General features: G+C 43.8%; 1 protein-coding gene across 3 annotated transcripts in view; it reads left to right on the forward strand.

Moving 5' to 3' along the window:
• Positions 1-121: 121 nt before the first annotated feature.
• Positions 122-16,462, forward strand: part of LOC138823075 (disintegrin and metalloproteinase domain-containing protein 2-like) — a 41,180-nt gene continuing 24,839 nt past the window's right edge. For 2 of the 3 annotated variants that reach the window (XM_070016009.1, XM_070016010.1), the window contains exons 1-7: positions 122-201; positions 2,167-2,243; positions 5,929-5,984; positions 8,868-8,946; positions 11,220-11,296; positions 11,608-11,776; positions 13,698-13,754. In XM_070016009.1, coding sequence (XP_069872110.1) covers positions 132-201; positions 2,167-2,243; positions 5,929-5,984; positions 8,868-8,946; positions 11,220-11,296; positions 11,608-11,776; positions 13,698-13,754 — 585 coding nt within the window. In that variant the 5' untranslated portion in view covers positions 122-131. Of the gene's footprint in view, positions 202-2,166; positions 2,244-2,301; positions 2,468-5,928; positions 5,985-8,867; positions 8,947-11,219; positions 11,297-11,607; positions 11,777-13,697; positions 13,755-16,462 lie in introns of those variants that run through there. The other variant, XM_070016011.1, reaches the window with a different exon arrangement.

The raw sequence follows: 16,462 nt of genomic DNA on the forward strand, positions 1-16,462 counted from the left end.
CCCCGTCCCCAGGCCGGACCCCGTCCCCAGGCCGGACCCCGTCCCCAGGCCCGCACGGCCCGCGGCGCCCCCCCGCCCCTCGCGCTCCAACGCCCCGGGGCCAACGGCCGCTCTGGTCTGGCGCCCGCGGCATGGCGCGCCTCCTGCTCCTGCTGGGCCTGGGCTGGCTGGGCCGGTCAGGCGAGGTGCAGATGGACTGCGGTGAGTGAGGGGCCTGACCTCTGACCCCGGGGCGGGGCCCGCACCCCCAGAGTGCCCCCATCCCCTGCCGAGCTCGGGCCAGCCCCGGCTGCCCGCAGCTCCTGAGCCCAGCCCAGCCCGGGGCCACTCCGGTGCGGGGTTCGTTAGGAGGCCGCAGGCCCAGCAAGCTTGGGGCCTCTGTGAGTCCCGTCCCAACAGCCAACCCCATCATCCCAACCCCTCAACCCCATCATCCCAACACCCTCCACCCCATCATCCCAACCCCCTCCACCCCATCATCCCAACCCCCTCCACCCCATCATCCCAACCCCCTCCACCCCGCCATCCCAACCCCCTCCACCCCGCCATCCCAACCCCCTCCACCCCGCCATCCCAACCCCCTCCACCCCGCCATCCCAACCCCCTCCACCCCGCCATCCCAACCCCCTCCACCCCGCCATCCCAACCCCCTCCACCCCGCCATCCCAACCCCCTCCACCCCGCCATCCCAACCCCCTCCACCCCGCCATCCCAACCCCCTCCACCCCGCCATCCCAACCCCCTCCACCCCGCCATCCCAACCCCCTCCACCCCGCCATCCCAACCCCCTCCACCCCGCCATCCCAACCCCCTCAACCCCGCCATCCCAACCCCCTCAACCCCGCCATCCCAACCCCCTCAACCCCATCATCCCAACCCCCTCAACCCCGCCATCCCAACCCCTCACCCCCATCATCCCAACCCCCTCAACCCCGCCATCCCAACCCCCTCAACCCCGCCATCCCAACCCCCTCAACCCCGCCATCCCAACCCCCTCAACCCCATCATCCCAACCCCTCACCCCCATCATCCCAACCCCTCACCCCCATCATCCCAACCCCCTCAACCCCATCATCCCAACCCCCTCAACCCCATCATCCCAACCCCCTCAACCCCATCATCCCAACCCCCTCAACCCCGCCATCCCAACCCCTCACTCCCATCATCCCAACCCCCTCAACCCCGCCATCCCAACCCCCTCAACCCCGCCATCCCAACCCCCTCAACCCCATCATCCCAACCCCATCATCCCAACCCCCTCCACCCCATCATCCCAACCCCTCACCCCCATCACCCCAATCCCCTCAACCCCGCCATCCCAACCCCCTCAACCCCATCATCCCAACCCCCTCACCCCCACCATCCCAACCCCCTCAACCCCGCCATCCCAACCCCTCACCCCCATCATCCCAACCCCCTCAACCCCATCATCCCAACCCCCTCAACCCCATCATCCCAACCCCCTCAACCCCGCCATCCCAACCCCTCACTCCCATCATCCCAACCCCCTCAACCCCGCCATCCCAACCCCTCAACCCCATCATCCCAACCCCCTCAACCCCATCATCCCAACCCCCTCAACCCCATCATCCCAACCCCCTCAACCCCATCATCCCAACCCCCTCAACCCCATCACCCAACCCCATCATCCCAACCCCCTCCACCCCATCATCCCAACCCCTCACCCCCATCACCCCAACCCCCTCAACCCCGCCATCCCAACCCCCATCACCCCAACCTCCTCAACCCCATCACCCAACCCCCTCAACCCAACCCCCTCCACCCCGCCATCCCAACCCCCTCCACCCCGCCATCCCAACCCCCTCCACCCCGCCATCCCAACCCCAACCCAACCCCGTCCCATCCTCACTCCAACCCATCTCAGCCCCATCTCAACCAGTAAGAGGCCTGCGGCCTGTGTGCAGCCTGCCATCTGCCCTGCCGTCTGGTAGAGACTTGCATCTTAGTGCAGCATCCTATTTGAAAAAAAAACAAAGAAAGCAAAAAGCGCTGGAGGCGTGGCTCGCGTGGTAAAGCGCCTGGCAAGGGCAAAACCCCCGAGTTCAGAGCCTGGTATTGCCAAGCAAATGGCCTGCAGAGTGTAGTTTTCCACAAGGAAAGAAAAGACAGGCGCTGTTCTGCTCTAATGAAGCCTTTGCCCCGCAGGTTCTGAAAGGCTCAACGTGCAAGTCACAGTTCCCGAGAAAATACAGTCAATAGAAGGCGAAGGATATGCAACACATGTAATTAACCGCTACCACTGTGGGCAGTTTAAAAACCCTGTGGACATGGGGTCCTTGGAAGTTCCTTTGCCATTTTCGCCTGTGCACTGTGTATCGGTGGCTGTAGAGTGGGAAAAGCTATATCTCAAGAGGAAGCGCAATAAACAGTGTATTGCCTGGATGGGGAATGGTGGTTGGGCCTCAGTCCCCCTTCCAAATCTGCCTCGGAATATTCGCCCCAGCGGGTCTGACCCACATAGTCTTCAGACTATGCTTTGAGGACTGTTGGGGGGGGGATAGAGTGGTTATTCTATTTACTCGTGTTTCTTGCTCCACTGTGGATTGCACACACGTTAATGGCCACGACTGTTCCTTCAAGTTCGTTTCTTTCAGATTAGGGTTCATGTTCATTTTTCTTCACATTGAACAACTATCCTTTGTGGTGGTTGTTTGGGTGGTTGGGTACTGAGTTCTAGAATCATTTCTAGACAAGGACATTCCGATAGTATGTATTAAACACTAAATCTTTTTCAGGATATTTTTAAATCACTTTCTTGTTCACCATAATAGAAATGCAAGCTAGAAATGTAAGTTTTTTTAAAAAAATATTTTGATCATGTTTACAGAGACTTTGCTAGGTTGATTTATTGCTTCTAACTTCCCTCTAGGTCTTATGTTGTATATAAGCATTGTAAGTTTAAGATGGGATGGGGGTAGCATTATTTGCGAAGGGTCTTCCTGTTGTCCTGCTAAAGCTGCTCTGGGAAGAAAGGTAGTAATGATCTTCCCTGGTGTTCCCTGCCTGGGCTCAGACAGGGGAAGGTGGAGTCAGTAGCAGCATTTGATGGAAGGGTGTCATAACACTCAATCTGTGTTCCGTCCAGAGCATCTGGTCCCACCCATTCTCTGCAGCACATTGGTTGAGCTCCTACAGTGGGTGTTGTCTTCTGAAAAAATGCAGACGTGGTTCAGTGGTTTGGAGGGGGACAGTGAGAAGGTCGTGAAGACACAGAAATCAAATCAAGTGAATACCAGTCCTCCTACACATTCAAAAGGACAAAGGGTTTGTGTTGTGGCTGCCCGCTTCACTTCCTGTCTCCTCCTCCTGAGTTCCCTTCCCCCATGTCTTTCCTCCTGGGTAGCCTAAAATAGGTTGTACACACCAGACAATGAATGACGATTAAGATGAGCAGGGCAAATTGATCTTAATTTTAATTTCATTTCATTCAGTGTGTCCAGATAGGTTCAGTTCATGGAGGAAAAAGGCAAAGTTTTGGCTTCAGTGTTCTGGATGAATAATAGCTGTAGACATGGCCATCTTCATCCAGGAACCCTTTCCTCGTGTAATCCTATTTGAAAGGAGTCTTTAACAAAATAACCAAATTAAATGCATTCTTCAGAACAGGCCCTAATCCAAGGTAGCTGGTGTGCTTAGAGGAAGAGGGGATTTGGGGGCTGGGCAGGATGGCACACATCTATAATCCCAGCTACTGGGAACGGGGAGACAGGAGGATGGCGGTCCCAGGCCCCAGCAAAGTCAGCCTAAGTCCTTACCTGGAAAACAAGCAAGAATAAATAAGGCAAAGGACAAGTAATAGAGAGCTTACCCAGAAAACACGAGGACCAGAGTTCAAAACCCAGTACCAGGGGATAAAAGAAGTAAGATTCAGAGGAGGGCAGTGAAAAGAGGGGAGAAGATGGTCACGTGCCAACCTGGGAGAGGGGCCTCAGGCTTACCTTCCCTCCTAGCCCCCAGGAAACTCCTACCTCACCAACACTTCCTACTCTGACCTAAAAGCTCAGGAAAATACATTTCAGTTGCCTAAACCAACACACACACACACACACACATACACACACACACACACACACACACACACACACACACACACACACACGCCCGCGTGCAAGCCAAAAATGCAACTTAATAAAAGGCATAGGACTGTTGCTTAGCTATATAATATATATTAATGCCTATCACATGTTAGACTCAATTCTAGCTAATTTAAATGCATCAAACAGATTGTTAAAAATTGAAAGAAAATATGAGAGACCTGTTTGGGCTCTTATAATGGAAAAGAATTGAGTAAGGGATTAAGAAGTACAGATTCTGGAGTGGAATAATTGGGGAGAACCTACATTTAAGTACATCAACGATTATCAGAAACAAAGTGGCAAATATTCCAACTCAACCTTTGCAATCTATTTACTACACCTAAAGTATCCAGAATATATCAAGAACTTCTGAAAATCAGTAAGAAATAAAAAAGAAGCATGTATAAAGTTATAAATGTTAACCTTGAGAAGTTAACAAACGTAATCACATTCAGATTGAGAAACTTATAGAGAATTGCCAAATAACTAATGTAGGGCACTATTTTACATCCAGTGTTTGCAACAATTAAATCCAACAAAGCAATATGTGATGAGAGTACATAAGTTAAAAAAAAAATTCATCTTATTTTCTGTTTGTGAATTGGTACAACCAATGGAAAGAGTTGTGTTTTTGTTTTTTGTTTTTTTTTTAATTGTTGGTCATGGAGCTTGAACTCTGGGCCTGGGCACTGTCCCTCAGCTCTTCAGCTCAAGGCTACCACTTGAGCCATACTGCCACTTCCAGTTTTCTAGTGGTTCATTGAAGATAAGAGTCTCACAGACTTTCCTGCCCGAGCTGGCTTTGAACCACCACCCTCAGAGCTCAGCCTCCTGAGTAGCTAGGATGACAGATATGAGCCACTGACACCCCGCTTAAGAGTTGTGTTGGGTTTTGTTTTCACAATGGGGGAGCAGTCCACACCTTTGGCATTCCTGGCAAGGACTTGCAGCACAGGCCTGTCCGCCTATGTGGACACATTTCAACATCCACGCATCCCCATCCACCCTTAGACTCCTCAATGAGTATACAAAATAAATTCTAGAGGGAAATTAAAATTTAAAAATCCACCTAGCAACATTTTCTGTAAACATGATTGAAATAGTAAAAGTTACCTTGCATTTCTAGTCTGCATTTCTATTATGGTAAAGTGATTTTTTTTAATCCTGAAAAAGATTTAGGGTACAATATATACTATCAGAAGGCAATGATAAGCAAAACAAAAACTGGTATGAGAAAATTTTAATTGGACATTTAGTCCATGTTTGTAGACTGCCATGTTCAATAGTGAAAAGAGATTGTTCCCACACAGTGACACAGAGAATAAATTCTCCATTCATCAGATACCACTTTTAATCTTTGTTAGTAGATGCCATACGTATTGCATTCAAACAATGAACATATTTCATCAAATCTATAAATAACATACATTATATGCTATTAACTCTTTGCTTTCTATTGAGTGGAGAGTTGACTATTGCAAGGAAATTTGACCATTTTACTGGTCTCAAACTTTTAATAAACGAACACATTCATTGGATAAGACTAATTCATTCTTCATGTCCTATTATATTGGGTAAATTTTAAAATGAATAACAAACTACACAATGCTATTCTTCTATCCATTATTATCATAATGAAGGCCACAATATTAACACTGAAATAACTCAGTTGAATAATTTATAATTGATTATGAATATTCAGCTTTAAAATATCCTTCTAGTGTATTGTGTTTGGAAATGTAATCATCATTAATGTAAAAATAATCATTTCCTCTGCTACTGATGTTTTTTTTCTGGTTTTCCTTGCTTTTTAAATGCACCCACCCTGCAGATATCCTACAGCATTATGATTGAAGGGAAAATATACACTATGCACCTACAGCAAAAGTAAGTGACCTTTATCTCAACTGTCTTTGTTCTGATTATTACTTGCAAATACCACTTGCAAATATCTAGAACATGATTATGGTGGATTTGAGAGTAATTCTAATTAGTACCTACTTATTTTTCTGTTTTTATTTACAATTTTTGTCCTTTTTTTCCTTCTTTTTTAGACAGGGTCTTGCTGTGCAGTTCAGGCTGTTACCACCCTTGAAACCCTCCTGCCTCAGCCTCCTGAGTATTGGAATTGCAGGCATGCACCCCTGTCCCCCACTTCATTTGTGTCTTATTTGTGCTTGGAAAAATCTTTTCAGTCTTTCAATTATTCCTCAGAGCCGGCAGCTCTCCTCCTCCTCCCTAGTTGAGTCAGAATTGTTTTGGACAGTTTGTAAGGTGGCCTGATAATTTTGCTAATTTAAAAAATAATTTTCTATCTTTTTTGATAATTTTTGATCATTTTCTATCTTTCTGCAAACATAAACATGGTTTGTTTTCAAGTTCTTTTCTATCTAAACTATACTTAAATAATCTCAACAGATTCTTTGATGGACTGAATTATGACAATAATTTTAAGTTAGAGTATCACCGAAGCAATGAGAAACGAGAAACGCCTCTGAGCCATTCCGGAGTTCAGAACTGCAGCCTCTTCACCATACTTTATGAAAACTGTCTTCTACCTAAGATACACAATCCTTGTCTGAAAGAAGACACAAAAAGTGCACTCCAGTTACATATTGCTACATTTCTTGAGTGCTGTGTATTTTCAGCAAAAGCACAGGGCCCTGGAAAGAAGCCTGCAGCGGCTGTGACCGCGGCTGACCGCAGTGGGCCAAACCGTGCTGCGTGGCAGTCATTGGTGGGCTTTGCTCGGGAAGGGATCCGGATTAAAAACACGTATGGCATTACGAAGGACAGGCACTGCTAAGACCCTGGAAGACGCCGTGCTTGGTCTCTGATGAGTTTCTAAGGACTCTGATTCTTCAATTTCAGAATTCACGATCTGCTTTAATTCTGGAGACTTCGTGCCAATTTTTGAGTGTAATGTTCCCTTTTTCTCATTCTAGTACTGTACCTGGCTTGCTGTTGACTGTGCATTATGATCATTTGAGGGGACCACTGTCGCTTCTCCAAAGTTAACTATACTTGACTCATCTGTCACCTGCCCTGCTAGTCTTGATTTTGTCCTTTATTTCAAATATTTTCTTCAGATATCCGCGTTCATTTTACTGTTTCTCTATGCAAAAGATGTCTCATTTACTCTAGGAATTTTTTCCGGTGTATTGCTGTATTTTTGCGTGGAGCATTTCTGAACAAACAGGCACCACTGTGATCGGTAAAGCTTGACAGCTTCCATTCCTGGGTCTTCAATGCGCCCGTCGTTCACTTAGTTATTGTTATTTGTCTACACACAGGGCAGCGTTGGGCTTTCTCACCCGTGTGGTGAGGCGTCTTCTTCCAGGGCGCTGTCTGTCTGAGCTTTCTTTGGGGTGCGCTGAGGGATGCTGGTATTTCACGCCTGGGTCAGTAGCTCAGCCCAGGGTTCCCACCTGTCCTTCCATGGTTTCAGCCGTGAAGGCGTTTGTTTGAGATTCACTTCTCATCCGTGCGGAGGAGAGCTTGGGGTTTCCATGTCTTCAGAATCACAAATGGCGAGGCCTGGCCTGGGCCACAGCGCTCAGCCCGCGTCCACCATCTGCACCCAGCAGGAATCTTCATTTATTTGGGCCTGCAGTAACAAAACACAAAGACAAATGAAAGTGAAAATGCTCTCCTTTAGTTTGTTCACTCAATCATTGTGTCATGGTAATACAAAGGGACCAACACGGTTCTGGAGGCGGGAGTGAAGAGCAAGCTTCTGGTAGATGAACACTTTTTCGAAAGACATGCTCGCTTGAACTCTCATGATAGGAGGAGGAGTCCGCTCTTGTGGTCTAAGAATACTGATTCGTGGCCTAAACAACCCTCCTAATATCACACCAGTTAAGAGTTTTCAACATACAAATTTAGAGAAGACACAGTTATGTGATAATTTTTCCTTTTGTTATTCACAAATCTGCGAAGTATTTCTATCTTTGGCAGTATGCGGATTTAAACTCAAGGACATTGTACCTGCTCAGCTTGTTTACCTAGGTCGCACTCTACCATCTGAGCCAGGCCACTGGCCAAGCTTTTTGGTAGCTATCTTGCAAGACTGTTCTCTTCTTCCCTTTGAACTGTGATGCTCTGGATCTCAGCATCCAAAGCAGCTAGATTATGAGGGTGAGCCACCAGTCACCAGCTAGCTCTACACTTTTGGCTGGAAAACATTTTGCCTTTTTTGTGTGTCACAGTAAAAAAAAAAAAAGAAAAATCCTTTCCCAGGCTAAAGCTACAGATTTCTTTCTATGCTTGTTTCCTATCAGCGTTATAGTTACAGGTAGTCAGTCTTCAATCCACTTTTTGTGAATTTTGTACATGGTGTAAGACAAAAAGGTCCAATTTCATCTTCTTTGTGTGGATATTCAATCTTCCAAAAATTATTATTTAAAGAGAAGTTCTTCCCCATGCATGTTCTTGATAAGTTTATTAGAGATCAATTGATTATCAATGTATGGGTTTGTTCCTCTGACACAACTCTGTGTATCTGTTTTCTTTTTAACACCCATAGCATGGAGTTTCTATTACCATAGCTTGGTAGTATACTTCAAAATCAGGTAGTCTGGTGCCGCCGACTGTACTTTTTGCTCAAAACTGCTTTGGCTATTCAGAGGGAATTGACAGGAGGTGGAAGATCAGTAGAGTGGAAGACCTTTTTCTGCCAACCTGCCTAAGCAGGTTGCACCTTTCTCCAAAATAGAACCTTAGGAAACAATTTTTCTGTTAAATACCTTTTTACCTTTATTTTCACAGACCTTTTTTACCCAGCAGTTTTAAAGTTTATAGTTACGACGGTTCGGGAATTATGACGCCTCTTGATGAAGATATTGAGGTACGTTGTCTGTGTCACCCGCTTCCTCCACAACTGGCATTCTGTTTTGTTTTGACATGCACGTAATCATTTCCGGTCGGTGACAGGACTTGGCCCTTATCGCAGCAGGACGGTGACCAAACCCAGTAGGATTTGAGCACTTTCCAAACCAGCCATTTCCCTGGCGTGTGTGTGTGTGTGTGTGTGTGTGTGTGTGTGTGTGTGTGTGTGTGTGTGTGTGTGTGTGTGTGTGTGTGTGTGTGTGTGTGTGTGTGTGTGTGTGTGTGTGACCACTGGGTCAAACCTCAAATGGAAAGTCATGATTTACATCAGGGGTTTTCAACCGATCTAATTTTCATGCCTGAAATGCAGGGTCCGGCAGCCTCTAGGGTTTAATCGCTGGCATGCCCCATCATCTCACTCTGTGGGTCAGCATTTGACTTTTCTTTTTTCTTCCCAGCCATCTGCTTCCCAGAAATCCTGCCAACTGGCCAGCTACTTGCAGACTGGTGCTGATAGAATCTAGGGATCTCCTACCCGTTCTCCCCACCCCTACTTCCCACACTGTATTTTTTTGGGGCTTGAGCTTTTCTGTGTTCTGTTGCACACAGAATGGGTTCGTCTGGGAAGAGATTAGGTGGCACTGTCCCATTTTGCAGCCGGATTCTCATTGGATGATGTGTCTAGGCCGAGGCTGAAGGCTCAGGTGGTCTGCTCCTGTTATTGAAGAAGCTTGCTCCTGCTGTCAGCGTAGCCCTTTCAACGTCTTCTTCATCCTCTGCTTCTAGAAGCTGGAAGGGTGGGAAGCAAGAGTTGGAACAACTCCTTTGGGCTTACTTGATGCAAGTTGGGCAGGCCTGGCTGTCGTGTGATTAACTGTGGCAAGTCCACACTTGGACATCCTTGTAGGCGCTGCGGGGAGATCCGGTTCCCTCCTCCGATCGTGGCTCTTCTGTGCTGTAACTTTCCCCGAGGCTTCTGTAGCTCCCCGGCCGCTCCCGCTACCTGTGGCTCTTCTGGCTTCTCCCCTGCTTCTTGCCCACGAGTTCCCTGCCTTGACCTACCACACACTTTAAGAACAGATAAACCAACAAAGAAGAATTCTCTTCTCTGTTCTTCAGCTGTCCTGGTCTTGGCCAGATTTGTTGGTATCCATGAACTTTTCTAGTTCCTCTCCCTCCAATTTGATATTTCAAAGCCCAGATAAAAGCAAAGTTGAGTTCCAGCAACGCAAGCGAATTCAATGGCCAGGGAAGTGGAGCTCTGTGAGGAAAGCATCCTCACAGGACCAACAAAACAGGGCGGGGGAGGGGGGCGCTAGGACAGGCTGAGAGGGGCAGACTAGTGGTGGGGATTGGCCTGGAGTTGGTGGGGGTTTCTCAGAAATCAGTGACGCTTTCTGTCATGGTAGCTGGCAGGCGTGGCTCTTCGATGGACATTTGATTACAATGAAGCTAGAGGTTGTCCCGATTAAGTCTATCAGCCATCTTAGGTCCAGTGGTTTTGCACACTCACCTGAAGGGAACTTCCAGCCATCAGGCATCTTGTTTTCCAGGAGTAGTGAGAAATCCAGCCTGGCTGGTGGGGTGGCAGGGAGCATCTTTCACATATTCTCAGTCAAGATTAAGCGCACCTCAGATAATGGCCCACGTTTTACGACCTCCTTCTGCACCTTCTGCCTCTGTTGGACCCTGCATTTCAGTTTCTAACACTCCTGAGACTGTGGCCGCCTCTGCGGAAGGATTGGGTTTTCGGTTGCGGTATTGCCTGCCCTGGGAGCCAGCCAGGATCCCCACGGGTGAATTACCTCCTTTTTTGGGTTCAATGTATTTCCCTTCCTGTTTCTGTCTACCTTTGTAACGCAAGCCCAGAAGGTATTTTCCACATTTTATCTTTGGTCCACCCCCAACTACCCCTCCAAATAATTTCTCTTGCAGATGTGGATTTGTTTTGCTTCTCTGGTGTGCAGAATTAAGTCAGAGGAGTATGAAAAAAATAAATGATTTTAATTATTTTTAAACCTTATCCTAACTATTGAAAGTCTCGTTGAATTTATAACACATGTGAAAACTACTACTGAGTTCTTTGGGAACCCGAGCAGGTCAGGGGGGGGGGCGCAGGGGGAGGGGTGATTTCAGAAAATCAAGCCATGGCCTCCCCTATCATCTTAGAAGTCCATTTTGGAAACAGTGAGTATTTGACGCACACAACCCAAGACATGTGTTTTCAGCCTCTGACAATGCTGCCTTGGACATGAGCTCCTCTCATACACGGGGTTTCCCTTTGTTTTCCAGAGTTCCTGCCACTACCAAGGATATTTGGAGGGGTACCCCAACTCCATGGCGACGCTTAGCACGTGCACCGGGCTCAGGTTGTAACGCAGCACCGAGGGGGTACAAAGTGGATCACTTAGCTGGAAATTATTTCTGCTAATGGCCTGGCTGAATTGGATCATAGTATATTAATTGATAACTAGACAAATACTAATTACATTATTTTCTGTGCCATACCCATTAACTTTTCTTACTTTCACTACCTAAGTCTGATCACGATATGTATACAAACAAAAAGCAACAACACCCACATGGATCAAGTGTACTGACTTGTAAAAGTATGGTGGTGTTTATATTGTTGCTTGTAAACGCGTTAGCTCGCTCACACAGCTTTTGTTCTCGTTTGCAGGGGCATACTGCAGTTTGGAAACATTAGCTACGGAATTGAACCTCTGGAGTCTGCGCTTGGTTTTGAGCATGTCATTTATCAACTACAGCACAAGAGAACGAGTGTTTCTTTATATGCCGAGAAGGAATTTGAGTTACGAGATCTGCCCTATGAAGTGCAAAGAATAGAGGTTGGTGGCTCATCAACTACATTGTATTTTTTCCTGTATGCTCTCCTTTTTAAGTATTGGTATTTCCTATGTGGCACCTTGGGTTTATTTAGCTTATCCATTTTATTGCACATTTTCTTTGGTTTTATCTACTAGGACTTACAGGTGTCCTGTTCCCACTCCAAATATTTACCCGAGTTAAGTGATTTCATATTTAACATATTGGTTGCCCCAATTAAACACACACAGAGTTCATCCGTCTGTCTGTCTGTCATCTATCTACGTATCATATTCCCACTCCCCAAATACTCATGCAAATGTCCTTTGATGTCTTGTAAACTTTAATCCCTAATTACCAACACTGCCACTGGAACATACCAGTAGCATGTCCTTGGATCTGTGTGATGGAGTCAGTTCCTCAGTACTCGCTGAGGTCACAGCCCGCTTTACCCCACAGTTGGAGTCATCTTTGCACACCACGTGTCTCAGCACACACATCTTGTGTTGCTGACCTTTTTCTATTAAACAACCTGGCTTTGAAGTCCTTTGAAATCTGGCGCTTGCCCATCTTCCCAAAAGAATCAGTGTCTAGAATTCTCTTATGCCTGCATCTTACATTTTAATTTTTTTTGGTGAACTGATTTTTTTTTTTGTCGGTTGTGGGGCTTGAACTCTGGGCTTGGGTGCTATCTTATCCCTGCGTTCTTCAGCTCAAGGCAAGCGCTCTACCACTTGAGCCACAGCGCTGCTTCTGGTTTTCTAGAGGTTAATTGGAGATAAGAGTCTCACAAACTTTTCTGCAAAGGCTAGCTTTGAACCGTTATCCTCAGATCTCAGCCTCCTGAGTAGCTAGGATTACAGGCGTGAGCCACCAGCATCCAACTGATTATTTTCTTTAAGATTTTTAATAAACAGATCAGCAGTAGTCTTAATGTAAATGATGAAAATGAGTATTAAACAACCAGCACTTGGTAATTGGTTGGAAGGAAGAAATAACCTCAAATCCTGAAACCACTGAATGCAGTGTTTTTTCAGTAGCTTAGATGCAGTAAAGGACTCTGTGTCCAGGAACTTCAATGAAATGAAGATTTTTTTTTTTTAATTTCCCCATTGAAACCATGAACTATTCGGTCCTTAAATGTTGGATAGAAATGTTGGGCAGAAAAATTCGTGACTCTTTTCTTCAGTTAACCAGCCAAAAGCCTGAAGTAGAACTATGGCTCACGTGGAGGAACCTTGAGCAAAAAGCTAAGAAACAGTGCCGAGGCCCTGAGTTCAAGTCTCAGTATCAGCATCAAAAAATCATAAAATGGAGATAGATAGTAGAAGTGTCTGGCGTCTCTGAGCTTGGGGCCTCTGCTCTAAATTCTGGTAGCTGTCCACTCACCAGGGTGGTTTTGTTGTCATGGTCACATATCATTGTGTGTCCTCCGCACTGCAGTGCCCAGGGTTTGCTAAGCTTGTTTTATATATAAGTCTGGCATTAGTGCATATCTCCTCATGTAACAACTACAGTGACAATGGGTTAGCATTTTGTTAGCAAACCCATTTTCCAGAATAGTCTAAGCCATAGACAGGTTAATCAAGAACAGAAGCCTCATGAAACCTGATATTTGGATCTAACATAGCCACTGTATTCTAAGTGTCTGACATCAGATTCCAAATGCCAGTGTCTGTGGTCTAGTGTAAGCCAATCCATCATTTGACACCCTGTTACTCACCTTGTCTGAGGTGCATGATACAAGGGTTGATGTCCCAGGACTCTCTGGGAGCATGTACAAAGTCATAACACAAAATAATGTAGTCAAGGTCTCATTAGGCTAATAGAACTAAATGCAGGGCCAATGAGAATTTTTCAACACTGAGCTCATTAATAGTAGTGACAAATATTGAAAAGACTAATTCTTCAGTCTGGGACATAATGTTTGTGGATTCTTTTCAGGCACAAAAAGATCTCCCTCACTATATAGAAATGCATATTGTTGTTGAAAAACGATTGGTAAGTACAGTTTAATTTATTTTGGTTGGGGGCTGCATTTTATTCTCAATAATAAATTATGAAAAGAACTTTCTTGTGTTGCCAGGAGGAGTTTTTAATAGAGAACTAAGCATAAATTTGCATTTCCCATGTTGTAATATATTTTGAATTGTTTTTATCAGTAGGCAATTGGAAATTGAATTTCTATAAAAATTTTATTATTAATTTATAAATAGTAATATAAACAAAACAAATTGTTCCCTAATAACCATTTACAGATAGTTATAGAATTGTAGGGAACTTATTGCATGTACTCTAGCACTAAATTTTGAAAACAACAGTTGACAAGATTTCTGTTGTTTAAAGAAGAAATAAGAAGTTCTCCATTCATAACATCTCTTAGTAGGTAGGGAAACAATGGTCTTTACTGTAGAAGAGGATCATGTTTCCAGAAGGTTCTTTCCCACCAGTTTTCTTCCTGAAATAGAACTACAATTAAGTAAAATTTAGAATCCTAAAACAATTTCTTCTTTAATGTAAGTTTTAAAATTATTTTTAAACAGTTATACAAAGGGATTTCAATTCAACATGTCAATTTCCTTTTCCTTTTCTTTTTCTATTTTGCATCCAAGTTCCCAACTTCAGCCCTAAAAACTAAATGAATATTCTGAATATTCTTAATATATTTAGGGAATCTTTCAAAGGAAATACCTGCACCTTTGCCAGTAATCCACTGGCCATCAAAGTTTCTGTGCATTTCAGAACTCTGAATTCTATACCACCAATCAGCATATCTGTCACTGAACTGATCCTAAGTGACTTAAGGATTGTAATTTACAGTTAACTTTGAAATAAGGAAATCTAAGTCTTTATACATCTCTTAATTGGGTCAGTGTGTTATTGCTTAGTCATAAACAATTAAGTCAACCACTAGATTGTCTTTATTTTGTTGGTGATGATATTAACATAAAAGTTTTAATTTCACCAACATATATGTCTTTGCCTGTTTCATTTTCTTATGTCTTCCTGAATATCATTTGATGGGAGTTACTTTGGGTGACTCTCATTTCTGTGTCATTGATCTAAGATTAATCTGGAATCATGAGTGTGCTGTATTTATTGCTATACCTTTGCAGTTAACTTTGAAGTTGAAGACTCAACTTTGTTCTTATTTCAAATCATTCTGGACATTTCAGATTATGTTAATTTTCAAATAGATTTTAGGATCACCTTTTTGATTACCCTGCAATGGCAACTGTAATTTTTGTAGGAATTGACTTGACTCTTTGGACCAATTTGGATATTTCTACCTTTTTAACAATACAAAGCTTTACAATGTCTTTTATGTCTTTATGTCTTTACAATGTCTTTACTTATGTCTTTTACTTTCAGCAGTGTAATTTTCAGTGTTTGTCTTGAATTTTTTTGACTAAGATTATTATTATTATTATTTTGTTGGTCATGGGGCTTGAACTCTGGGCCTGGGCACTGTCCCTCAGCTCTTCAGCTCAAGGTGAACACTCTACCTCTTGAGCCACAGTGTCATTTCCAGTTTTCTGGTGATTTATTGGAGATAAGAGTCTCATAGACTTTCCTGCCTGGGCTGGCTTTGAACCATGATCCTCAGATATCAGCTTCCTCAGTAGCTAGGATTATAGGTGTGAGCCACTAGCACCTGACTAGACATTATTTTTGTGTTGTAAGTGGATTTGCTTCCTTCCTGTAATTTTTGAACTACTTATTCCTGGCATATGAAATAGAATTGACATTTGTATCTGTTCTTATATCCTATGGATTTACCAAAAAACATTTTTTATCCTGATAGTTTTTAGTGGATTTCTTAGGATTTTCTATGTACAAATGTCTGCTGGCAAAGTGTTAAACATTTTTCTTTCCTAAATGAGTATATATTGATTTCTTTTATTTGAATGAGTACCTTGTCAAGAAGTCTGGATAGCTCAAGCCCCACAACTGACAAAACAAACAAACAAAAAAAGAAGTCTGGATAGTATTTGTGCAGTGGGAACAGGTATCACTGTCTTTCTGGCTCTCAGGAAAAAAAACACAAATTCCTTTATTGATTCTGATGTGATCAGTGGGTTTTTCATAGATTTTTTTTCTTTACCAGATTGAATGTTTGATATTGTTTTTTTTTATCATGAATGGGCATTGATTTTCAAGTTTTTATGTTTCTATTGATAGAATTATATGGATTTGGGCTTTTATCCTATAACAAAGTATGTTTTATTGGTTGATTTTCAGCTATCAAACCAACCTTGCATTCCTAGAATGAATCCCATTTACTTGGGTTGCATATTCTTTTTCTATGTTGTATTTTTTCATTTTTTGAGTATTTTATTTAGTTGTACAAAGGAGCTGCCAATCAACAAGTACAATTTAAATTAGTATTTTGCACAGGGTTTTTGTATTTATATTGATGAGCCATGTTACTTTGAAGTTTTGTTTCTGACCTCATTCATCGAGTTGACAGTGCTTTTTTCTATTTTATAGAAGCATCTGTGAAGAATTAGTGTTAAGTTTTGTAAATGTTTGATAAAAGAAATGAAAAGTTTAATGAAGCAATAGGGAATTAATGCTTTCTTTAAAAAAGTTTTTAAATACTCTTCAATTTGTAGTTACAGTTTCAAATTGTTCCTAAATTAGTCTAAGTTATCAAATTTTTTGTTATACAATTGTAACCATAGTTCTTTTATAATTTTTATTCTTTC

This window comes from Dipodomys merriami, unplaced genomic scaffold (assembly GCF_024711535.1).
Source record: "Dipodomys merriami isolate MVZ:Mamm:240054 unplaced genomic scaffold, mDipMer1.0.p SCAF_12, whole genome shotgun sequence".
NCBI classification, from domain to species: Eukaryota; Metazoa; Chordata; class Mammalia; order Rodentia; family Heteromyidae; genus Dipodomys; species Dipodomys merriami.